Below are 26,436 nucleotides of genomic sequence, written 5' to 3' on the forward strand. Positions count from 1 at the left end.
CTTTCATAGTTGACGTGTACCTATGATGAAAATTACAGGCCTCTCTCATCTTTTTAAGTGGGAGAATTTGCACAATTGGTGGCTGACTAAATACTTTTTTGCCCCACTGTACATATTTTTTAAAATACAAAAACACAGTTATGGGAAGCACAAATAAAACATACTGTAGTAGTTGTGATTGCGGAGCCAGTTTTGGTTGTGGCCGTCTCTGGCGCTGCCCGCCGGTATGGGCCTCTTGGCCAGGAACTCCTCAATGACCGAGAGGGTGGACAAACTCTGGCTGCAGGAAACACAGTGGAGAGGGTGATACGGTGAGGAGGGGTCCTTGGAAATTAGAGTCGAACTAATTCAACCATTTGAGAATAGGTTTTTCCATCTATACAGTACCATTCAAAAGTTTGGACACACCTACTCATTCAAGGGTTTTCTTTATTTTTACTATTTTCTACATTGTTAAATAATAGTAAAGACATCAAAACTATGAAATAACACATATGGAATCATGTAGTAACCAAAAAAAGTTTAACAAATCAAAATATATTTTATATTTGAGATTCTTCAAAGTAGCCACCCTTTACCTTGATAGCATTGCACACTCTTGGCATTCTCTCAACCAGCTTCACCTGGAATGCTTTTCCAACAGTCTTGAAGGAGTTCCCACATATGCTGAGCACTTGTTGGCAGCTTTTCCTTCACTCTGCGGTCCAACTCATCCCAAACCATCTCAATTGGGTTGAGGTCAGGTGATTGTGGAGACCAGGTCACCTGATGCAGCACTCCATCACTCTCCTTCTTGGTCAAATAGCCCTTACACAGCCAGGAGGTGTGTTTTGGGTCATTGTCCTGTTGAAAAACAAATGATAGTCCCACTAAGCGCAAACCAGATGGGATGGAGTATCGCTGCAGAATGCTGTGGTAGCCATGCTGGTTAAGTGTGCCTTGAATTCTAAATAAATCACAGACAGTCACCAGCAAAGCACCACCACACCTCCTCCTCCATTCTTCACGGTGGGAACTACACATGCAGAGATCGTTCACCTACTCTGCGTCTCACAAAGACACGGCGGACTCAGACCAAAGGACAGATTTCCACCGGTCTAATGTCCATTGCTCGTGATTCTTGGGCCAAGCAAGTCTCTTCTTCTTATTGGTGTCCTTTATTAGTGGTTTCTTTGCAGCAATTCGACCATTAAGGCCTGATTCACGCAGTCTCCTCTGAACAGTTGATGTTGAGATGTGTCTTTTACTTGAAATCTGTGAAGCATTTATTTGGGCTGCAATCTGAGTTGCAATTAAATCTAATGAACTTATCCTCTGCAGCAGAGGTAACTCTGGGTCTTCCTTTCCTGTGGCGGTCGTCATGAGAGCCAGTTTCATCATAGCGCTTCATGGTTTTTGCGACTGCACTTGAAGAAACTTTAAAAGTTCTTGACATTTTCCGGATTGACTGACTTTCAAGTCTTAAAGTAATGATGGACTGTCGTTTCTCTTTGCTTATATTTGAGCTGTTCTTGCCATAATATGGACTTGGTCTTTTACCAAATAGGGCCATCTACTGTATACCAACCCAACCTTGTCACAACACAACTGATTGGCTCAAATGCATTAAGGAAAGAAATCCCACAAATTAACTTTTAACAAGGTACACCAGTTAATTGAAATGCATTCCAGGTGACTACCTCCCGAAGCTTGTTGAGAAAATGCCAAGAGTGTGCAAAGCTGTCAAAGGCAAAGGGTGGCTACTTTGAAGAATCTCAAAGATAAAATATATTTTGATTTGTTTAACACTTTTTTGGTTACTACATGATTCCATGTGTTATTTCATTAATTCTGATGTCTTCACTAGTATTCTACAATGTAGAAAATAGTACAAATAAAGAAAAACCCTGGAATGAGTAGGTGTGTCCAAACTTTTGACTGGTATTGTATATGCTTTTGAGTCTTCATCTTCAAGACTACGTTACATTGCAACAGTTGTTTTAAAAGGGCTGAAAGAAAAACGTGTAAAAACTTTAGCTGAAAACAGTAAACAGAACAGTAAAACGTGAGGTCTTATTTCTGTGCCTACCTGAAGACCAGGATCTTGTCTCCCTTCCTGACGCTCTCGTCGATCAGGTGGAACAGCAGGACCATCTTAGCAGAGTTCTCCAAAACCCCTGGCTTATAGTCAGACATGATCTCCTTCGCCTGCAATGGAGAGAGAGAAAAAAAGAGAGAGAGAGAGAGGTTGATGAGATAAGTCAGTACAGTGTAATTGTAATGCACAGGTAATAACCTGTTTTCACTGAAACCTATGACAATACCCATTCTAAATGAGCAGTCCTCAAATTGTTTTCCAACCAGCTTAAATCCACGATGACTCAACCAACTGCCACTTAACCTGAGTGGAAAACAAAAAGCTTGGCAGTGAAGTGTGGCTGCGTACCCATTCGTAGGTGATGACCTGATTGGCCCTCTCCTGCAGAGCGTTGAGACTCAGCCCTCCGATGCTGTTGGGGTCCTCCGGAGTCTTGCCCTTCTGGTTGGGGGCGGGGAAGCGGGCGTGGCTGTTGGTGATGTCATCCAGTTCCAGGTCCTGCTCATTGGCCAGATTCTCCTTCTGCAGTGCCTCGTACAGCACGTCTGTGTGGTTCCAGATCTGGTCCAGACAAACATTATTACAACATTAGGATGACGTCTGAATGAAATGCGGACATGTATACAGCATATGATATAAATGTACTTCACAACGTTTTTTCACTCCTGTGCATGCCAAAACAGAAACAGACACACACACCTTGCAGCAGACGCAGAAGGCCTTGAGTGGGTTGAGGCTGAGCCAGCCGCTGTTGCCTGCCTCTCTGAAGCGGTTCATAAACTCTGTGTAGAGGGCCCTCTGCAGTGGTGACAGTCGCACCAGTATCACATGCTCATCCTTGGAGGGGAGCTGGTCTCTCAACACGTCATGACCACGCCTGGGAACAAACACAACCCGAGTTAGACCACAAATATCTACGCCATATTCTGTAGATCTCTACATTCATGAAAAAACACAACCATTATCAGACTACAACTAGAATCTCCATTGAAAGTGCTTTTTAGTTCAGGAATAGACTTAATCTGGGAAACTGGCCTATAAAGTATACCAGAAAAGAGATACTGTGCTAGCATCAGTTCATGTGGGTTATAACCAGCTGCACCAAGCCAGAGGTCTCCATCTCTTAGTCTCACCTCTGGACAAAGCCCTCCAGCAGGCTATGGAGGACATGACTTCGGTATCTCATCAGTTGGACGTCCTGCGGTGTGCTGTCCACACACTGCCCGTTCAGAATGGGCCTCTCAAACATGTTACTGAACTCCTGCCTGGTACCTAGGAAATCAGGCCTGACAAAGTCCACCATACACCAGTACTCTATCAGGTTGTTCTGGAGGGGGTAGCCCGTTAGGACCACTCGCCGCCGGGTATGGATGTTCTTCAGGGCCTGTGAGGTGCTGGCGTGGCAGTTCTTAATGCGGTGGCCCTCGTCACAGATCACCACGTCCGGGCCGGGGCGAGACAGGGCCTTCTCTATGCCTATAGGAGGGTAGAGGAAGAGAGAGGGGGATGTCAAGTTAGAGCTATTTCAGGTAAAATGGTAGCCCTAAAGATGTGTATGTAGGAGTACGATCCAAGCAATGACTTTATGTTCAATTCATCTAAGTGACTCATGTTATCGGAGTCACTCATGATGACAGCTGTGAGTCATACTAAAGTGATGGAGCTACTGTGTAACTGGAAACCTGTGCACTCATACAAACATCCTTGAGCACATGAAAAATAATTAACAGAGTTATCTACAGTAACATGGGTTCTAACAAAGGGTTATCCATTAATCGAGCAAAAGCCTTGTGTGCAGATGGACTTGCTTTGATGAAAGAAAAACTGCCATAAGCTTCTGGTCTGAAAAGTTTGAAAAGGGCAGACCATGACTGACATAAGTGTTGATTGACTCCAAGTTGACCTTTGACCTACTGACCTTTGAGGAGCTCCTGATGCCGGTCTTCTTCATCCAGGTCGATGACCACCGGTCCTTGGGCCTTCTTGGACTTCTTCCGGCCCGCCACAAAGCTCTTCTTCAGGGACAGCAGGCGGTACATCTCATATCCCATCAGGAGCACACCGCCGTCCCGCGACCAGTCAGAGATCACCTTCGCTCTAGTGGTCATGGTTCTGAGAAAACAGGAAGAGAGAACGCACACAGAAAGAAAGAGAGCGAGACAGAGCACAGATAGAGAGAGAGAGGAGAGAGAACGAGAGTAGAGAGAGAAAAGAGCGATAGCACATCAGCGACAATGTTCCACACATAATAGCACAGCCATTTAAGTAGACTTCAAGTAGTAACACACCTGGGCGATAGATGAGTCATGTTTGTGCATTTATTAATTTATAAATATTTTTTTTTACAAACGTTTCCCTGGTTCCATGTACAGTAGGGAGCATTGACTGATAACTCTGTAGTATGCAATACTGTCTGGTTGGTCTGATGAGCGCAGCCAGGCTTACAGAGAGACTATTAGCACAGAAAACACTGATAGAGCCAGCAGCCAAAGACTTGGCTTCACTTCCCTCACAGAGAGGGAGGGAGCAATGGAGGGTGAGGGGTTGATAGAGGACAGGATGAGGAACAGCAAGAAAGGGAGAAAAAGAGAGGGATTGAGCAGAGGAAGCGATTAGGTCACTGGGTCAACTGCTATGACAAGTCTGCAGGAGAGCAGTAGTGTGCAAAGCTGTGTGCGATGGAAAGCCACACTTGATACACAGCAGTGGAGTACTAGAGACATATCTTAGGCAGTTGTGTGATACAGAACACTTAGCAGAAGCAGAGAGAGAGCTGTGAGTGGGAGTGAATCATCTCGTCCCTCACAAACACAAACCATGATCAAGCCTAAAAGGCTTCAGCTTTTAAAGAGGAGGGAGTGGGATATCGCCGTTCCCAGAAAGGACGGGAAACTCACTTGTGCTCGTCGTTCAGGATGTGGACCTTGAAGGTGCGCGGGGAGACCTGGGTCGGGTCCACGTCCGCAGGTAGCGCCTCAGATGTCGGGAGCCAGAGGTTAAATTCGGCCAGCCAGTTCTGTAACGTGTTGACCTATAGAGAGAGAAAGAGAGAGGAAGAGTAAATTATCGCAGACAAGAGACTACAAGCTACATCCAGTATGTAAGTAAGCATTTCACTGTTAGTCTACACCTGTTGTTTACTAAGCATGTGACAAATAAAATGTGATTTGATTTTGATTACAAAGAGAATACAGAATTTAGAGAGAGAACAGAGTACAGGTAGTCACTCACAGGCACGATGGCGAGCACGGTGTGGGCCTGGGTGTGTCTGAGCACGATGTCTATGAAGGAGATGACCTGCAGGGTCTTGCCAAGGCCCATGCTGTGGGCCAGGATACAGCCAAAGCCACTGCTGCTCCCATAGCGCTCCAGAGACTCAATCAGGTTATCATAGAGGAACCGGATCCCACCGATCTGACAGATCAGGAGGGGGGAGAGACAGAAGTGAGATCATTACAAGTCAACTCATTAGCAGATTGAAAATACTTAATTGTTGAATTTGTTTGACTGCATTGTATCCAATGGTTCGTCTCCATGGGCTCTATGGAGTTTCCCAGAAACAGACAATCTTCATTGAAAGTGCTTTTTAGGCTTAATATGGATCAGGGAAACTGTCCCTATATAAACTGCTAGGCTGCCTGTGCTAACAAGAGAATCCATGTCTGGACTGAGTCAGCAGTACCTGGTGAGGTTTGACGGCCCGGGCCAGGTGAGAGGAGAGGAACAGGTCTGCCTCCTCGGCTGGGTGGTTCAGGTTGACCAAGACACGCCCCTGGGCGTCCGGTTGGTTCACAGCGTCGTTGGTGTGGGCGCCGGTCGCCGCCGACCGGTTCTCCACCTCATTGGTGGACTCGCTGCTAATCTGGAGGGCGTCGTCCTCGTCGGAGCTCAGCTCGATCACATCTATGGTTGAGAAAGGAAAAAGAAAATAGGTTTTTGTTAGAAGAGTATTGTAGATGGAAATGGAGAAACATTTCATATATATCTACATCAGGGATGGGCAACTGGCGGCCCCCTTTTGTAGGCCCGCGGACCAATTTGTATTATTTGGGGGGGGGGGGGACTCAGTCGGGGTCTGAACTTACTGTGGAGCGTTAGAATAATAGAATACACAAGGTGCAATTCCGAAATTAGATTGTTAAGTTAGTCTTGCGGCCAGCTATCTAAACTTGTAGTAAGCATGGTCGAATTACCAATCGGGGTGGGGCCCATTGATCATCAGTTATATTACAAATTGCAAACATTTGCCTCCACCCTATGGCAAAATGTGTAGAATTGCAGGAAATTAGCTGTAAAACGTATTTAAAAAAAAAATCTTCCCTGTCAGGAGAAGTGCCGCTAAAATGTTTTGCTCGTGAGCCACTTCGGCCCCTCACGATGAGTTCAGTTTTTTTTTGTGACCCCCGCCCCCATCAAAGTTGCCCATCCCTGATCTACATAATACCCAGTTTCCATTGCATTGTGCTGGTGCCTTTTGATCAAAACAATAACTTAGATAATGTTACACAATACTGCCTAACATACAAATAAATAAAATATTTTATTAGTTTCAATAATACACCATTTCTCCAAAACATGGCTGGTGTTTTCACAAATTCTATAAAATAAATGCAATGTTTTCAGGCATCATATTTGTCTTAGTATCTTTAGGCAAACAAATCTTTAAAAAAAGTTCCCACCTGACCTGTCCTCGTTTCAAATAGCGACGTCAAAATCTGTTTGCCAAACGAAATTTAAAAAAGTAATAAAAAAAATCCATATCTTCTAAATGGTTCTCCACGTCATCTATATTAAGTGATAAGTAACGTTTGTTAGACTTTAGATGTGGCATGGCGGAGGGGAAGAGAGGGGAGGGCGATAGAGGTCTTATATAAATCTAGCGAATAGGGGGTTATACAAGCTGGATTATAGTAGTGGAGGATGGGTTTACATAACCCTGGGCAGAAATGTCACCGCACTGCCTGGGCTGGGGCTGGCTGGGGTTAACCAGTTATTTGCTCCATAAACCCACTTCCATTCCAGACGTAGTCACCTTATCTGCCTTCCCTCTTAACCAGGACCTAGCAACGCCAGACTGGTCTCTGATAACGCCAGTGGGGTGGGTTGGAAGGGTGTTCAATTGGGAACGGATCTGTTCGGGGTGGATCTATGTCCACAAGCAGACTGGTGTGTGTGTGTTTGTGTGTTAATAAGTGACAGAGTTTGTTTGTGTGTGTGTGTGTGTGTGTCATGGCAGTGGAGGAAAAGCACATGATGCCCACCAGAGCTTATGTAGTTCTATACTACAGCGACTCTCCTTCACTAGCCAGCTAATCCATCTAAGACTGCTCAGAGCCAGTCCCAGTCCCTAACTACCCCATGCTGCTATTTGGAGCACTATTTTGACTATATTTCATGAAGCACTTTCATAAAGTACACAGCGAGACCATTTCCCTTACTTGACATACAGTAACTATCTGACCCACATTTGATCCCATTTACAAAACCTGGGGTTCAAAGGTCATTTGTGTTTATAGGTAATAATGAGTGACATTGAAAGGCTAGAGAAATGGGTCATAACATTACCAAGTATATCAAATACGGAAGTCTGGCCGTCTGGCACAGGAGGACCACAGTCAGTCTCTATTACATGTGTAATATATGTGTAATAATATATAATGTGTGACAGACCCTGAGTCTTCTCTATTTTAATGAGCGATACTAATCGGTGTCTCATAGTGACTGGGGTCTCACCTTCTTTTGGGGCATGTGCTTCTGTGATCAGAGCCTTGGAGTCGTCCTCGCTGACATTAGTGCTGCTGTAAATGGTGTCCTGGCAGATCACATGGTCCCGTTCGGCCACGCTAGCAGACAGACTCTGAGACAGATCTCCTGGAGGGGACAGAGACAGAGATGCAGTGGTTAGTTACCGGAGTGTGTTAAGTATCAACCAGTACATTTCTATTATGATATTGAGATTATATATTATATTTCAAGAGTATACAATTTCAATACAAAATATATTTCTGATTTCACACTCCAGCTATCAATCACGTGTGTGTGTCCTCACCTGGTGTGTACTCGGGTAGCAGGGGCACGGGGAAGTGCCCTTCCTTCCTCTGCTGTTCCAGCCTCTCCCGCCTCTCCAGCTCCTCCTGCTGGGCAGCTTTGGTCACCACCTCCAACTGGTGCTCCCTCAATAGCTTTCTACATCACAGAGAGAAAGAGAGAGCGAGAGAGCGAGCGAGAGCGAAAGCGAGAGAGAAGTGGAGAGGGAGAGTAGAGATATCAGAACAGGCCTCAGGCATCCATCTCTGTTATAGGGCCAACAGACTGACTAGAGCATGCCAGATCGCATGGGGATATACAGTACATTACTAATGCTGTATGTATTTAGTGCAGGGTTTCCCAAACTCTGTCCTCGGGACCCCAAGGGGTGCACGTTTTGGTTTTTGCCATAGCACTACACAGCTGATTCAAATAATCAACTATTCATCAAGCTTTGAATCAGCTGTGTAGTGTTAGGGCAAAAAACCAAAACGTGCACCCCTTGGGGTCCTGAGGACAGAGTTTGGGAAACGCTGGTTTAGTGTGTATTTGTGTGCACGTCTGTTTATCGCCGTATGTGTGTATCTGTCTGTGTGTGAGAGAGAGCTGTAATAATGTAATAAACACTGGGGAAATAATCCCACTCATGGCAGCATGGTTGACTTCTTGCCAGACTGAGTAATACAGAGATCTTCTACTTAAAGGCTTCATTCATACATGTGCTGTATGTATAGATGATTAAGATCACAAGTTAGGGAATTAATGGTTGAATATTGCAGTTCATTGTATCTTTGAAGTTGGTTAAGGGCCTATATTAGATGCTCTCTATATATGCAAGTTTGGATGTTGTAAGGGGTCAGAGGTCATACCTGATGTTCCTCCTCATGTGTGCGGGTTTGTTGGAGTGGGACCTCTTTTTGGTTTCACTCAGGGACCGCGAGGGTGTTTGGCTCTCGGGCCGTGAGGACGGTCGAGAGGGGGGCTGCGCAGAGGGGTGGGACAGCGTCTCCCCCGAGGGTGAGGTAGATGGGGTGATGCACTGCCATCCCGCAGAGTCCCCTCCCTGTGCTTCATTCTCCGAGCTGAACGGAGCACTATGAGGCTGGTCTGTGGAGAGAGACGGAGGGAGGAGATATTCATATTATTGATATGCAAAACGTAAATCAATGAAAATGTATGTTGATTGAATACCAATAAAGGTATGCTGTATAACAGGCATGGATTTCTCCATCACTGAAGGAGAAGTACAGACTGATTCAACTGTTTTTTTTTACTGACCCAGAAGGATTTATATTAAAGATGTATTGTGTTTAAGAGGGAGTAACTTGGTCAGAGCTTGATACGACTCTGTCCTGCCCTCCTTCCCTGCCTCCCTGCAGACAGGAGACACCCTGAACTAGATCTGAGGTGGTTATGTAAGTGCTCATAAATATGGAGAGCTTCTGAAACCCTGAGCGCAGGGGCTGGCCACTAGGGCTGAGGCTAAGGGCAGGGTCTGGGGCTTTTGGTGCTTCATGGGTCTGGACAGACTGACTGACAAAGCTGATGATTAAACCAAAGTTACTGCCCACATAAACAGCCCCCCCCCCCTCTCAGTATGTACCACATACATCTCCACTGTCTCATTGTAGCCAACACCGCCAGGCCCAATCCAACCCAATACAGCTCAACCCAGCCCCACCTAACCCAGAGTCAAATAGACACTGTAGATCCAGTGCCTTCAGAAAGTATTCACACCCCTTGACTTTTTCCACATTTTGTTGTGTTACAGCCTGAATTTAAAATTGATAAAATTGAGATTGTGTCACTGGCCTACACACAATACCCCATAATGTCAAAGTGGTATTATATTTTTAGAAATGTTTACTAATTAATTAAAAATGAAAAGCTGAAATGTCATGAGTCAATAAGTATTGAACCCCTTTGTTATGGCAAGCCTAAATAAGTTCAGAAGTCAAAATGTACTTAAGTCACATGGACTCAATCTGTGTGTAAAAATAGCGTTTAACATGATTTCTAAAATGACTACCTCATCTCGGTACCCCACATATACAATTATCTGTAAGGTCCCTCAGTCGAGCAGAGAATTTCAAACACAGATTAATGAATTCAGGCGGTAACACAAAAAAATGTGGAATAAATCAAGGCACTGTATATGGCTCTTTGACCTATAGCCTAACCCCAGCTTGTCACCCAAGCCTGACCCAGTCTTTTATTGTCCTGACCTGCTCAGAATCACACTGCACAATTATTCTCAACCAGGAAAACATCACTGCTCCACACAGAAATCCATAAGCATAGACAACCCACTGAACCCAGACTGACCCAACATCTGTCAGGCCAGAACATCCATCCTGAGCCAAGTCTGGTCCAGTCCAACCCAGAATTATCTCTCTCAGAAGCAGACTGCAAGAGCTATGCGGACCCTGGTCAAAAGTAGTGCACTATATAAGGAATAAGGTTACACCGTCAGGAAAACCCAGCAACGAAAGCCTCTGACTAAAACAGGCTAACATAAAAAAAGGTAAAACAGGAAGAAAAGTTTTGTATATAATGCAATGACAGAGGCTGGTGGTGAGCCAACAGTGAGTTGAAAAACAAATTACATAAAAACGCCCTCTCCTCGACTAACTCAATCTACAAAATGATTCCTTTATGTTGCTCTGAATCCAGTTCCATAAGCTTTCGTACAGCCCCTTTGTGACCTCTGGTATATTGGTTATATAACCCAATTTAACAAGCTACACTGTGTACAAAAAAAAATAACTTTCGACCACCTTCACTCCACACACAGAGACGTGTACAAAGCACTCCCTCACCCTCCATTTTGCAAATCTGACCATAACTCTATCCTCCTGATTCCTGCTTACAAGCAAAAACTAAAGCAGGAAGCACCAGTGACTAGGTCAATAAAGAAGTGGTCAGATGACACAGATGCTAAGCTACAGGACTGTTTTCCTAGCACAGACTGGAATATGTTCCGGGATTCTTCCGATGGCATTGAGGAGTACACCACATCAGTCACTGGCTTCATCAACAAGTGCATCGATGGCGTCGTCCCCACAGTGACCGTACGTACCCCAACCAGAAGCCATGGATTACAGGCAACATCCTCACTGAGCTGAAGGGTAGAGCTGCCGCTTTCAAGTAGCGGTACTCTAACCCGGACGCTTATAAGAAATCCCGCTATGCCCTCCGACGAACCATCAAACAGGCAAAGCGTCAATACAGGACTAAGATTTAATTGTACTACACCGGCACCGATGCTCGTCGGATGTGGCAGGGCTTGCAAACTATTACAGAATATAAAGGGAAGCACAGACGCGAGCTGGCCATTGACACAAGCCTACCAGACGAGCTAAATTACTTCTATGCTCACTTCGAGGCAAGCAACACTGAAGAATGCATGAGAGCATCAGCTGTTCGGGATGACTGTGTGATCACGCTCTCCATAGCCAATGTGAGTAAGACCTTTAAACAGGTCAACATTCACAAGGCCGCAGGGCCAGACGGATTACCAGGATGTATGCTCCGAGCATGCGCTGACCAACTGGCAAGTGTGTCTTCACTGACATTTTCAACCTGTCCCTGACTGAGTCTGTAATACCAACATGTTTCAAGCAGACTACCATAGTCCATGTGCCCAAGAACACTAAGATAACCTGCCTAAATGACTACCGACCTGTAGCACTCACGTCTGTAGCCATGAAGTGCTTTGAAAGGCTGGTCATGGCTCACATCAACACCATTATCCCAGAAACCCTAGACCCACTCCAATTTGCATACCGCACCAACAGATCCACAGATGATGCACTCTCTATTGCACTCCACACTGCCCTTTCCCACCTGGACAAAAGGAACCCCTATGTGAGAATACTATTCATTGACTACAGCTCTGCATTCAACTTCATAGTGCCCTCAAAGCTCATCACAAAGCTAAGGACCCTGGGACTAAACACCTCCCTCTGCAACTGGATCCTGGACTTCCTGACGGGCCACCCCCAGGTGGTGAGGGTAGGTAACAACACATCTGCCACGCTGATCCTCAACACGGGGACCCCTTAGGGGTGCGTGCTCAGTCCTCTCCTGTACTCCCTGTTCACACATGACTGCATGGCCAGGCACGACTCCAGCGCCATCATTAAGTTTGCTGACGACAACAATGGTAGGCCTGATCACCGACAACGAGGAGACAGCCTATAGGGAGGAGGTCAAAGACCTGGCCGTGTGATGCCAGGATAACAACCTCTCCCTCAATGTGATCAAGACAAAGGAGATGATTGTGGACTACAGGAAAAAGAACAGGCCCGAGCACGCCCCCATTCTCATCAGCAGGGCTGTAGTGGAGCAGGTTGAGAGGATCAAGTTCCTTGGTGTCCACATCACCAACAAACTATCATTGTCCAAACACACCAAGACAGTCGTGAAGAGTGCACGACAAAGCCTATTCCCCCTCAGGAGACCGAAAAGATTTGGCATGGGTCCTCAGATCCTCAAAAAGTTATACAGCTACACCATCGAGAGCATCCTGATTGGTTGCATCACTGCCTGGTATGGCAACTGCTCGGCCTCCGACCGCAAGGCACTAAAGAGGGTAGTGCGTTCGGCCCAGTACATCACTGGGGCCAAGCTTCCTGCCATCCAGGACCTCTATACAAGGCAGTGTCATAGGAAGGCCCTAAAAATGGCCAAAGACTCCAGCCACCCTAGTCAGAGACTGTTCTCTCTGCTACCGCACGGCAAGCGGTACCGGAGCGCCAAGTCTAGGTCCAAAAGGCTTCTTAACAGCTTCTACCCCCAAGCCATAACACTCCTGAACAGCTAATCAAACGGCTACCCTGACTATTTGCATTGTCCCCCCCCCCACTCCCTCCTTTATGCTTCTGCTACTCTGTTTATCATCTATGCATTGTCACTTTAACTCTACCTACATGTACATACTACCTAAATTACCTTGACTAACCTGTGCCCCCGCACATTGACTCTGTACCGGTACACCTGTATATAGCCTCACTACTGTTATTTTACTGCTGCTCTTAAATTATTTATTTGTTATTTGTATTTTCTATTCATCTATTTTTACTTAACACTTATTTTTCTTAAAACTGCATTGTTGGTTAAGGGCTTGTAAGTAAGCATTTCACTGTAAGGTCTACATCTGTTGAATTCAGCGCATGTGACAAATTCAATTTGATTTGATTTGAATGAAGAGATGGAGACAAAACTGTCCAATTTGAGTGCTTTTTGCAGCTCGTTCCAGTCGCTAGCTGCAGCCAGGTGATCTAGTTACTGTATGGATTTCACAACTAAATTTTTGCCAGCTAGATATCTATTAACTGTTAAGTCTAAAATGTGCTAAATGCTCTGCAGTTGTGCATTTGGTTTGCTAACTTAGTATCTAGTTAGCTATCGAGCTAAGTGGTTAGCTTCTTCCAAAATCAAGCTTTCGCTTGGTAACAGCAGAGAAACCCCTCCTGGATCAAGAGCCTTGCGGTCTAATATTTGTTTTGTGAGTGCAGCAAACGGTGAGTGGCATTTGAGTTACTTGTATAACTTTATGAGCTGGTATGTCTGTCCTGCAAATAGTTTAGAGACTGTATAAAATGTTTGCAATGCCCTCGTTAGCATTTAGTTAGCATTTTTATTGGGATTTAACATGTACTTGTTAGCATTGCTAACCTTCGGATTACAGATGCTAAGTGGGGTTTGAAAATTGCGCCCCTTGTGTTCAGTGCCAATATTACCAAATATCCCAGAATGGCACAAGGTCGGTATGAAGGTATGACAATCTGGATACCGCCCAAGCCTAATGTGCGTGACCGGTATAGTAAGCATGTTTATGCAACAGCCGGCGCTAAGCCTATTAATAGCTAGGTCAGCTTTGATTATCAAGATCCTCAATTACCCCAACCCTCCTCTGACGCCCCCCTCCTGCCAATTACCCCAACCCTCCTCTGACGCCCCCCTCCTGCCAATTACCCCAACCCTCCTCTGACGCCCCCCTCCTGCCATCAAGACAAAAGCCAATTGGCACCAGGGGGTGATGTGGGATGGTAGGTTATGTTTTACCATGTAGACCAAAGCCTCATCAGGCCACATTAAGCTAGCCGGCATCCAAACAAGAATTTTAACAGCATCAATCTATTTCATCAAGCGATTATGGATTACTACTGTTATAGGAGCCTCTGACCAAGTGAATTGCCAGTGGACACACAAACACACCTTGAGGAGAACGTCAGCACTGTCCAACCAGACAGTCGGGACATGATGTTAAATTACACAACCCACTGTTACATAACCAAAAGAAAGTTCCATTGTCCTAACACAGGACCCAAGAAACCAAAAAATCCTTCTGAATGGTACTGAACAAATCATGGCAATACACACACCACACACACACCCTCTTTCCCCTGGTTTCTGTGAGCAGGGAGGGAGTGAACTAGCTCCGTGGCAATGACACTACACACACAGCGAGCCGTGGCAGTCGTCCAATCATAATAGCCAGTGAGATAAAAGGGGAGGTGGCGTCGCGTGACACTGTAGCACAACAGACTATATTACACAAGGTTGGGGAACATAATACAGGGTTATGGGTTAAATCAATCCCTCTGGCCCCCCAAACTCAGCCGTCCAACCCCATTAACCCCATTAGAGGGAGGGGCGGTCTGACGAAGGACTGCTGGGATATCAAAGAGTAAAACAGCCATGGAGTGAAATGAACCGAGGTGAGGAAATAAACCAGTAAAAAAATTCTAATGCCGCAGAATAGGCCTCAGGACCCGACACCACCAACCCCCCAACACGGTTTCCTTCCTGGGGGCCGGGAGGGGGACAGAGGGCATCTGAGAGGAACAGTGTACAGGGCTCCCCCACCACCCCTACAGTACACCACTAAGCTGTATGTTTGTTTACTCTGTGGTAACATTTTGTGTTGAAAATTCTGCTGTGCCTAGTTGAGATGAACAATGCAGTGTACCAAAAACTATGGTCTCTCTAAACCCACTAGCTAGTAATCCCCCTCATTCAGAGAATATAGAATTCACACTCATTCATAATTCTCCTGCCTGGTTCCATTCCACTAGATTACACAACCGCATAAAGCAGTTACAGTACAATGGGAGAGGGGATACGTTAGTCCTCTGACTGAAGAGTGTCTCGCTGTCTCTTAACTACAGACATCATCCTCTGTAGCTCAATTGGTAGAGCACGGCGCTTGTAACGCCAGGGTAGTGGGTTCGATCCCCGGGACCACCCATACGTAAAAATGTATGTACACATGACTAAGTCGCTTTGGACAAAAGCTTCTGCTAAATGGCATATTATTATTATTGGGCCTGGGGGCAGGGGGTGTGGGTCTACTTTGGGGAGAGGGGAAGGGAAGCAGAAAGTGGGGTGGGGTCATGTTGGAGGCATTTGAGGCAAAAATAAATAAATAATACCATAACACAAAAGGTCACCACAGCGAAGACACGGACTACCATTCAACTTCCTGTCCTAATTCAGTCCAGAAGCATGGAGAATGCAGACCATGTTTTAACTTCATGCTCTTTCACATTCATTTGACTCGTATGCATACTGTGCTTCTTAAAGGAGCGTCACATTTACATTCGCAGCAGACCTCCACCGACCCCCTCCCTCTCTCCTCTTTCCCTGTGGCTGACTGACTGACCACTCCTTCGTATAGAGGGGCTGGGGCTTCTGGCATGGGAGGGGTGTAGGGTAGGGGCGTCTTCAGAAAGCCACAGGGTTACACAACCGTGATACGCTGGTTGTCTGTTTATGTAACACTGCTTTACAGGCAGCGCTAGAGTTGCAGCATGTGCGTAGAACTGAGTACCAAAGGCAGACAATTAGCAACTCAGAGTGGCAGTGTGCCCTGGAGAATAACAGGGGGTGCCATGACGACAAGAGGAAGAGGAGCTGATTGGTAAACGATAACAGTGGCTCAAGGTCGTCATGGTCTCCCTGTATGTGCCACTCAGACAATTAATCATCTGGAAAGAGTACCACTTTCATTTCTCCATGCACTTTTTAACCCAGTGTTTCTCAACCCAGTCGTTTTACAAAGTCTATTTGATCTATTCCACCACTAGCACACTTGATTCAACCCCGGCAACTAATCAAATCATCAAGCCCCTTAATGTTGGTGTTGGTATACAGTAAAACTTAAAAATAGCCACCTGTCCCATTTAACAGCTGGGCATCAGAACACATTCCAGCAAATAAACACCTGTTTCAAATAAACGCTGGGTCTAAATGAATTGTTTACAAGGTCACTATGGACACAGCTGATATTCCCACAGTCATGTGCATAAAAAAATAAAAAAATAAAAAATACTTTTTTTTTATCCGTCATCGTTGCTAGCCATGGCAACATCAAATTCAAGCTGGCAGTGATCAAATTCGCAGAGCAAAATTTGTGCAAGGAAACAGCCAGGCATTTTGGAATTGATCCAAAACAAGTGAGAGAATGGTGTCTTCAACGTTTGTCTGAGGTAGACCAGAAAAAAGTAAGTAAAGAAATAGAAGCCTGGCTCAAATAGAAGCCCGTCTCTAATAAGCACCGGATGTGTTCAGTGATGTTTTAATTAATTGAAGTTTTACGGTAGATCAAATATGTGTTGGTATCGATAAAATATGTGAGGAGTTGAGAAACACAGTTGAAACTAGGGCTGGGAATTCCCAGAGACCTCACGATACGATATTATCAAGATACTTAGGTGCCCATACTATATGGCTTGCGATTCTCAATATTTATTATATATGTATTGCAATTCGATACTGTGATTTTGATGTTCCAAACATATTGCTCACTATATGTCTGCTGTAGAGAGACAAGAGAGCATGAGGAAATTTGTTTTGATCAGTCATGGAAATAAATGTTCTGAAATCATGTTGGCTCACTATTTAAAAAGATGGAGAACAAGCTATAGGATGAAAAACACCAGAGTTTTGGCACAGGTACAACCGACTAGCACTAGCTAACGCTACCTAGCAAAAAAATATACAATAAATTGTACAAATCAATACTTCGGAGTCAAAGTATGAATATAGTATTGTCCAAAATAATATTGCGATATGTAACTATCAATTTTTCTCCCCATCACTAGTTGAAACCACAGTTGGCTTTCAGAATGTCATCTGAGTGGAGTGGACATGTGACACCAGTGCTGATCTAGGTCCATAAATGACTTGAGTGTAGTGTTTCAGAGGCCCTGTTTCCTGGCCTACATATTTGTGTGTGTCATGTTCCTACTTCATACTGTGCTGCTGACGCTCGCACTGACCCACTGAGTTACACAACCGGTCTGCAGGCGGCGCGGGACTGGGCCAACGTCACAGACAGTGCGTCTGCGAGGGCGAGGGGTGAGAGACCTCAAGCTGGGTCAGAGGGGGCCTGTGCTAGGTAGGGTTGCTAGCAGCATTTTTCAGGGGCGAGTGTGTTACCACTTCGACAAATGGCCCACTCCAGTTCCAGAAGCCCAAAGCCTGCAGGTTTAGACCGGACACCTTCACAGCTGTTCAACAGGCTCAAGGTTTGGCCTCTGTCACACTAGCTACCAGGCAGCCATACCAGAAGATCTGCCGCAGAATAGAAATTGACTAATTCTGCAGATCCCACAAACCACCAAACCAGATAAACTAACACAGTGCTTCTGATTGAGGCGGCCTTTTGGTCTACTAGGAGCCGAAAAGAATAAGACCAAGTCTGATTAGGGAAAAGATAAATGTACACTGAGAATTCCATTCACACACACACGTTTTAAAAAAGGGTGAGTGAACTGACCCACTGAAAAAGGAGAAAAAATGTCACTACTAGAGCGGTCTCCCTCTCTCCATCTAGGTCAGTAAAGAGATTATAGATTACGCATAATCCAGCGCACGAGTGAGTTTTACTACAAAAACCAGAGAAGACCCTACGCTCAGCATCACAGCAGCAACACATGTTCACTGGACAACTACAGGTCACAGAGCAGAGAAATTGCTGGAAGCTTCAATAAAGGGCAACTTTTCAGAAGTTGTTATCAGCTTCACATCAGGCCAAAGGATTTACCAGATAGGCCCTAGCAGGCATTAACCAGGAGTTGTAATGCGCTTGATTAACTCTCAACAAGTGGGTATACATTACACACAGACCATGTGAGCCTGCGGAGATTATTCACAAAGACACAATCAGTATCAACCTAATATAAGGCTTCCTTTGTAAATGCAACGTGAGAAAGGCCAAGATGTGCCAATTTGGAAGATCTCAGAGTACTGCAGATGTGAACAAAGGGTTAAGTGGTCAATAGGCTGTATTGAAATCTATGAGATCAACGGGTTCTCCTCTCTCCCTGCTCTTACCACCCTGTGGCAAGGAAGCACAATAAGATGACCCATTTTCTGCCTCTATTTCTTACCTCTGTTGACACACACAGGCCACCAGCGCGATGAGCATGGACTAAGGCAGAAGGACACTTATGTAACGGCAGCCTCTGGCTGTTACATAATCCCAAGAACCGCACGTCCCGTACACACAATCACACCTTATCATTCACATACCTAATCATGTACACACCCAATCACATAAACTACCTACAAAACAGACATTCGTACAATGTAGATTCGGTATTCACAAACAAAAACATTTTCTGTTGCCATCAACAATGTATGACAGCCCTTTCCCTTGAACAGGGTGTGTGTGTTTCTAGTTGCAGCAATTTCAACAGCCCCAAGCAAGTCGTTCTTGTGTGTTTTACAGCTGTTGTGTGTTTTACAGCGTCTTCCACAGGAAACAACCCTCAGAGATAGAACGTTTCGCATCTTCCTATGAACCAGTTGCTATTAAATGAACCTTTGACAGAAAACCTGCGGATAGGGTAGGATTCTAGGCTAACCTGGGCTGGCTCCTCTGTTCCAAGATCGTCAGCAACAGTCGGAAGTGGAGGGGGCTGTGGAGCCATTATCCTTGTTGTGCTTGTGGAAGGGGTGCAGGCTCTGCACTCATCGCTGCTGAGCTTGGCGGTGGCCTCGGTGGTGTGATGCTGCTGCTCATCGCTCTCCTTTCCTTTGGCTTTGTTTCTGATATCCACAGTGGCAGATTAGCTGGTTCAAGCTAGCTAAATATGCTAAGGCGAATAACACTAACACTTTTTACAGCTAGCTAAGAAGCTAACTAAACGCCGTAGTGGTGGGGTGTGAGGCAGAGTTGCGTAAAGCAGCTTCAACGGTAAACTTGACCCCGCCTTTATAAATCAAAATCAAATATTACAGTCGGAGGCGTTTCACATGATTCACTTAGCCTAGCACAGATGAGAAGCGTTTTTGAATCATACCTAACCAGCCCAGTGACTTTCCATAGCCCCCCTACACACAGCGCAGCGCGCTCTGTCCAATGTGCTGACACAGCGCAGCCATACATTTTGCACCAACCTGTCACTCAATCATTTGAACTTTTTGGCTATTTTTATATAGGAACATAAAACTAAAACTGAGGGGGCTGAGCCCCCTTGAGGAGCCGGGCCAGTCACACAGTAAACGCAACAAACATCATAGGACAGGGTTTGTACACATCTACAGACAGTGGCAAGTCAAATTCAAGGACTTAAGTACTTTTTCAAGCACTAGTATTTATTTTCAAGGACCATCAATTCGTAATAGTTCCTATTATGCAATTGTTTGTCGCCACCAGATGTCAGTATATCGCCACAACCTCGTGAAAAAAACAGCAACTAACTTACTATTCGTCACTACTAAGTTCTACTCAATAATAAGTTTCACTACTTATTTACTACAGACAGTGCATTCAGAAAGTATTCAGACCCCTTTACTTTTTCCACATTTTGTAACGTTACAGCCTTATTCTAAAAAGGATTAAATAGTTTTTCTACACACAATACCCCATAATGACAAAGCAAAAACAGGTTTTTAGAATGTTTTAAACATTTATTACAAATAAATAACGGAAATATCATATTTACATAAGTATTCAGACACTTTACTCAGTACTTTGTTGAAGCACCTTTGGCAGCGATTACAGCCTCAAGTCTTCTTGGGTATGACGCTACAAGCTTGGCACATCTGTATTTGGGGAGTTTCTCTCATTCTTCTCTGCAGATCCTCTCAAGCTCTGTCAGGTTGGATGGGTAGCGTCGCTGCTCAGCTATTTCCAGGTCTCTCCAGAGATTTTCGATCGGGTTCAAGTCTGGGCTCTGGCTGGGCCACTCAAGGACATTCAGAGACTTGTCCCGAAGCCACTCCTGCGTTATCTTGGCTGTGTGCTTAGGGTAGTTGTCCTGTTGGAGGGTGAACCTTCGCCCCAGTCTGAGGTCCTGAGCGTGCTAGAGCAGGTTTTCATCAAGGTTCTCTCTGTACTTTGCTCCGTTCAACTTTCCCTCGATCCTGACTAGTCCCCCAGTCCCTGCCACTGAAAAAATCCCACAGCATGATGCTGCCACAACCATGATGCTGCCACAACCATGGTGCCAGGTTTCCTCCAGACGTGATGCTTGGCATTCAGGCCAAAGAGTTCAATCTTGGTTTCATCAGACCAGATAATCTTGTTTCTCATGGTCAGAGTCCTTTAGGTGCCTTTTGGCAAACTCCAAGTGGGCTGTCATGTGCCTTTTACTTAGGAGTGGCTTCCGTCTGGCCACTCTACCATAAAGGCCTGATTGATGGAGTGCTGCAGAGATGGTTGTCCTTCTGGAAGGTTCTCCCATCTCCACAGAGGTACTCATGAGCTCTGTCAGAGTGACCATCAGGTTCTTGGTCACCTCCCTGACCAAGGCCCTTTTCCCCCCGATTGCTCAGTTTGGCCGGGCGGCCAGCCCAGTGACCTTCCATAGCCCCCCTACACACAGCGCAGCGCGCTCTGTCCATTGTGCTGACACAACGCAGCTACAGATTTTGCGCCGTGACGGTTCCAAAATTCTTCCATTTAAGAATGATTGAGGCCACTGTGTTCTTGGGGACCTTCAATGCTGCAGAAATGTTTTGGTACACTTCCCCAGATCTGTGCCTCAACACAATCCTGTCTCGGAGCTCTGCGGACAATTCCTTCGACCTCATGGCTTGGTTTTTGCTCTGACATGCACTGTCAACTGTGGGACCTTATATAGACAGGTGTGCCTTTCCAAATAATTTCCAATCAATTGAATTTACCACAGGTAAATGGACCTGACCGCCATTGAGTCTCATAGCAAGTTTGTGATTATCTATTGATATGTAGGCTACGTGTGCCTTTAAAAAAAAGAATGTATGTAGTTCTGTCCTTGAGCGGTTCTTGTCTATTAATGTTCTGTATTATGTAATGTTTCATGTAGACCCCAGGAAGAGTAGCTGCTGCTTTTACAACAGCTAATGGGGGTCCTGATAAAATACCAAAGGGTCTGAATACTTATGCAAATAAGGTTTCTGTTTTTTTCTTTTCTGTTTTTTGCAAACATTTCTAAAAACCCGTTTTTGCTTTGTCATTATGGGGTATTGTGTGTAGATTGATGAGGGAATTTTTTATTTAATCCATTTTAGAATAAGGCTGTAACGTAATAAAATGTGGAAAAAGGGAAGAGGTCTGAATACTTTCCGAATGCACTATACATGAGTTGTAAGTCAGCACTGATGATGTTTACTGATTTTTTCAACTCAGTAAAATCGTTGAAATTGTTGCATGTTGCGTTTATATTTTTGTTCAGTGTACATTATATTAAATTGTCTTTATATTTAAATTGTCTTTATATTTCACAAAATGTTAGGTCCCACAGGCTGTCCCAACACATGACATGAAAGTGAATTCTAACATAGTATTCTATACCCATTTGAAGAGAAACAAGTTATTCATGTGTTTGATAATATTAAATATTCTCTCAGGTGACCCCACGAGTCCCCGACCCCAAGTTTGGGAACCACTGTACTACTAACCTCTCTCCCTGCTTGCTTCAATGCTTCCTCTCTCTGTATCTCCTTTGCGTCATTCATTACAGCCTGACTTAACACTGTCTGTCTCACTACTCTCTGTAAAGAACATTTATTTTGTTATAAGAACATAGTAGCCCATCTTTTGATTATAGCTAGCTTAATTTCAGTCAGCTGCTCCTTCTGAGGTCAGGCTCCATTCAACGTTAGCTTCTAACTTCATCCATCTATCCATAGCTAGCTACCTGGCTAACAGCCAGAGCGCTTGAGCTACCTAGCTAGCTAGACATCTGACTGAAATATCAGCAACTGTTTACTAGTTTTACACTCACACTCAGAGAGTCAAGGTGTTTTTGTTTGGGGGATGTCTGTTGACACGGTAATTTCCCATAGGACAGAGTGGTGAATGCGCTGCTAACAAAGCAAAACCGGGGGAGCAGACAAACAAAACGAGCATACATGATTAGATGATCAACGCTGGGAACGCAATAAGTGCGTAAACGATAATTAACTAAAACGTGAGTAAACGCTATTTTACAAATAAAAAGATGCGTAAACGGCGTTTACCCTCCACTACATCCCTTGTTGGGTCTGGCAAAATCCATTCATAAAACATCAATATCCTGGGAACCAGAGCACGAAACACGTGAGAAAATAAAACTCAGTAAGTCTGCCTGGAAATTAATTTGCAAGACCAATACATTTTTCTAATATTTTTCATATTAACATATTTGATAATTTTCTGTTCTCCTCTCATTAAAATTCAAGTACTTTTCAAGTACCACTTGAGAAAATGTCTGTTTTTCAAGGTATTCCAGTACTTGAATTTCAAAGTGCCAAATTCGTGTACTTTAAGCACCTCAAGCACCTTGTGCGAACCCTGCTAGGATCTTCTGGGTTCAAAAGATCCTACTTTGGGGACATTGTCAGTGTGTTAACAACTCTGTGATGATGACAGTGTTGTAAATCAGCCAATGTGATTGACATAGGCAATAGGGATGTGACAAATGGAAACATTTTCGTAACCTTTAAAATTGCCATTTCTTTATTGGTTTTCTGTTAAAAGCGTTTTAAAAAATCATTAAATTCCACGTGAATTCACAATGCAGCTGCGCTGCTGCAAGCAACGGTTTGGGTCTCACGGTGCATCCCTTTTAGATGGTCAAGCATTGCACCTGTACTACCATTACTGTACCTCAATTCCACCTCGCAAAGTTTGCATTTCCTTCTCATTTAACTTCTCAAAGTATTGCTGCTGTCTCTTGCCTTTCTCTGCCATTTTTCTAACTGTTAATGACGATGACATAGTGGAGAGTAGACTCCAAAATAATTGATTCCGACTCCTTGTACGTCAACTCCTGGTGTCGACTCCCATTTCTGAGTGTCAAGACTCAATTCCGCTAGGAATCGACTCCAAGATTTTGTATTTTTGGAACGGCATTTCGTTGCCGTACATCCGAGAACAAACACTTGCATCTTTCATAGTGAGCTAGCGAGGGACAGAGAGAGAGAGGGGAGTGGCACAGTATAGACAGGTCGGCCAGACAGACAGAGTCAGAATCGTGCACTAGGCCTATCTATTGGCAATCAAAAGCTGTATCTCGCAATGGAATGCTGCATCTCCCAATTTCTTGGCTTACAATGTCTCGCAACTTCAGTAAAGCAGTTCCTATCATCAATGAGTACGCTAGGATATTAATGAGCGAGAGGCAACCCTTGCGTGGTAGCCAGGGCACCAAAACAGTTGGAGTTGAGCCTCCTGCGCTTCAATTGTTAAAATATTATTCTTAACGTTAATGATCCCAATTTCGTTTAAACGCCCCCACGACCATCTAGAGGTGGCCACACTGGAATCACATCACAACTGTCCATCCAATCAACTATCAAAACCAGAGGAATGGACAGAAAGAAGAAAGAGGAGAACGAGACCGAACCACAGGCTAAAAACAACGTGGCCACATCCCTGTATGTCGTATGTAAACACATGGTTGTTGTATTTGACCATATGTTTCTCCTCATGCTGCACCCAGCCAGACTGACTCCTACTGTTTAATATAACACTATTCCTCCCACTGCCACTTGTTTAGGTTACCATAGAAAGTCAATCAAATAGCCCCCAGATCAAACAAAACATCCGAGCGCTCCCCAACAGAGAACAACATGAGAGAGAAAAGAGAGATAGAATGAAAGGCTAGCGGGTGTCAAACTAATGCATAAGTAGGGAGCGTTACACAACGCTGTTGCACAACGTTACAAAACAACTCCAATTCACAGACAGTAACTCATGTAAAACACCCTGGTTAAATCACCATCATCATCCCAATTTCTCACTCACAACAAATAATCCATCCACACTTCTTTTTCCGGTCATCATTTATTAATTCACCCCCACATGCTGCTTCTCCCACTGAGAAGGGTCAGTGTGCCAGCGGGGTTCTGAGGGTCACCTACCTGCAAAGGTCTCAGACTCTTCCAGAAGCAGCATGCTTAGAGTCGCCGTGAGTGGTGTGTGGGGTGTGGGGTGTCCAGAAAGCTTGTAGAGGGCGTGCGGTGGTACCCGTTTGCCCCTCCTCTGAGTAGTCTCTCTCTGTTCCCCTGTTCTGATGGCGAGGAAATAGGTGGTCCAAGTCCGACTACCTCTGTCTGCTCCCAAACTCACTAACACTTCCTCTAGTTGAAAAAGTCTGCCTCAAAGCTGTAAGGCAGAACCTAGCTTCTTGTTCACCTTTGTCTCTGTCGCTATCCGTTTATCTGATGAGCTGTTTTTCCTACTGACTTACTGACTGACTGGACCCGTGAGTGTCTGGCAATGTGAGTCGAGTCAGGCTCAGAGCAACCAGGAAACTACTAAAAACTCCTTACATAAGCTCTCATGCTGGAGCTGGGTCCCTAGTCAGGGGGGGCTGTCTATGTACGCACATATGGACTATTGAAGGATGGAGAGAAAGTCCAAAGATGCTCAAGCTGAGAGAAACTCTCAAAGACTAAGTAGTAAACATAAAAAGTATACCAAAACTTGACAATATGATAAAACCTATGAAACCTCTCTCCACTGCCATTCAGCTCTTGCTAGAGCCAGATTCCCCCTTCCTCAGTATTTAGACACTTACCCATCACCTCTGTATGAGTGATGATCTACTCCTACTCTGGAATGGGTCTCATGTCTGTCCTCGTCAAGCCAGAGTATCCGTGTCAGCTCCATTCGGTCATGCTGCCCCAGTCTCACAGAGTATAGAGTGCATGTTTCTGTAAGCAGGGCCACCGCCACAAGGGACAGAAGGCTATTGTGACCATTATAAAACTGAGGCGCTGAAAGCAGCCTGGCCCTGCCTGCCAGTCACAAACCCCCCTTCCACCGGCAGAGTGTCAGCATGATGTCAGCAGACACCACCTCCTTAGCAAGGCTGCCTTAGGTAACAGAGGTAAGAGAGTTCATTCAGACAGGGGGAAGGAAGGAATGAGGAAAATGAAAGAAAAGGGGACATTCAAAACAATGCTGCGGACCCAGATCCCGGGACCCCATCCAGCTTACCCAGACCACTTTACAAAATACACGTGGAGTCTGCACACAGTACCTCACATCGTTACACTCCCTTCCACACCTTGTGGAGGAAAGAGCTAGAAACAAGAGAGAAGGAGGGAGGAAGGGAAAGAAGAGGTAGAACCAGACCTGTGAAGGTTGCTAGCATGACAATACATGACTCAAAAACTATCTTTTGGTATTTTCATATGATGTGGCTGGTGACACTTTGCTTTTTGAAAGTCCAATATCTTGAAAACTTGACTGCTAACATGCAAAACATTGAGACTGTATCAACAGTGGACTAATTATTTAAAAAATCCTAAATATTGTTTTTGAGTGGTTTTTCCTTTAAGTCTCCTCTCATCCCAAAGAGTAGGCTGTTTCCCCAATGCTCACATGCCACGCTAACACACATTTCCATTGACACGCCTTTACTTCGCTCAAGTCTTTTAGCTCACATTTCTCTCTGTTTACATAATCAGTCTCAGCAAATGAAAGGGGGGGCATGGACTGAGTAATTGACACTGATTAACAACATTTAAATCTAAGTCAGAGTGACACAGCAGAAGGAAAGCAGGGACAGACAAAACAATGTGCTGGATTTGTTTACTGCTGTACAAACAGACTTCCCTACTATTTTCACCAACAGACACACAAAACAAAGTACACCCACAGGGCTCTAAAGTGGGTCCATTTTGGTCACATATGCTCCTAAATATTTTGCTCTACGACCTGGAATTTTTATATGGGAGCACCAGAAATTATTGTAATGATTAGGATTCTCCCTACCGTTGTTTCAGAGTGCCTTTGAGAAAAAAGTGAGCGCATATTTGTTAGCATCATGGTTGTACCATTTCTACAGTGAAAATGGCTTGTTTCTAACACAAACAGTTCAAAAGATATGACCCATATTACA

At 44.8% G+C, this 26,436-nt stretch overlaps 1 protein-coding gene across 4 annotated transcripts in view; it reads right to left on the reverse strand.

The window, feature by feature from the left end:
• Window positions 1–120: 120 nt before the first annotated feature.
• LOC311123673 (helicase ARIP4-like) overlaps window positions 121–26,436 on the reverse strand; it is a 34,254-nt gene continuing 7,938 nt past the window's right edge. Inside the window, exons 1-13 of one of the 4 annotated variants that reach the window (XM_084197919.1) lie at window positions 25,108–25,240; window positions 8,974–9,211; window positions 8,127–8,263; window positions 7,811–7,948; window positions 5,760–5,980; window positions 5,309–5,491; window positions 4,975–5,108; window positions 3,996–4,189; window positions 3,211–3,553; window positions 2,777–2,954; window positions 2,426–2,638; window positions 2,069–2,187; window positions 121–280 (exon numbers count right to left, since the gene is read on the reverse strand). In XM_084197919.1, the coding sequence (XP_084054045.1) occupies window positions 139–280; window positions 2,069–2,187; window positions 2,426–2,638; window positions 2,777–2,954; window positions 3,211–3,553; window positions 3,996–4,189; window positions 4,975–5,108; window positions 5,309–5,491; window positions 5,760–5,980; window positions 7,811–7,948; window positions 8,127–8,263; window positions 8,974–9,211; window positions 25,108–25,111 (2,244 nt within the window). In that variant the 5' untranslated portion in view covers window positions 25,112–25,240 and the 3' untranslated portion in view covers window positions 121–138. Of the gene's footprint in view, window positions 281–590; window positions 844–2,068; window positions 2,188–2,425; window positions 2,639–2,776; window positions 2,955–3,210; window positions 3,554–3,995; window positions 4,190–4,974; window positions 5,109–5,308; window positions 5,492–5,759; window positions 5,981–7,810; window positions 7,949–8,126; window positions 8,264–8,973; window positions 9,212–24,448; window positions 25,241–26,436 lie in introns of those variants that run through there. The other 3 variants (XM_084197918.1, XM_084197917.1, XM_084197920.1) reach the window with 3 other exon arrangements.

The sequence above is a fragment of the Coregonus lavaretus genome, assembly GCF_964263955.1.
Source record: "Coregonus lavaretus genome assembly, contig: HAP1_SCAFFOLD_826, whole genome shotgun sequence".
NCBI classification, from domain to species: Eukaryota; Metazoa; Chordata; class Actinopteri; order Salmoniformes; family Salmonidae; genus Coregonus; species Coregonus lavaretus.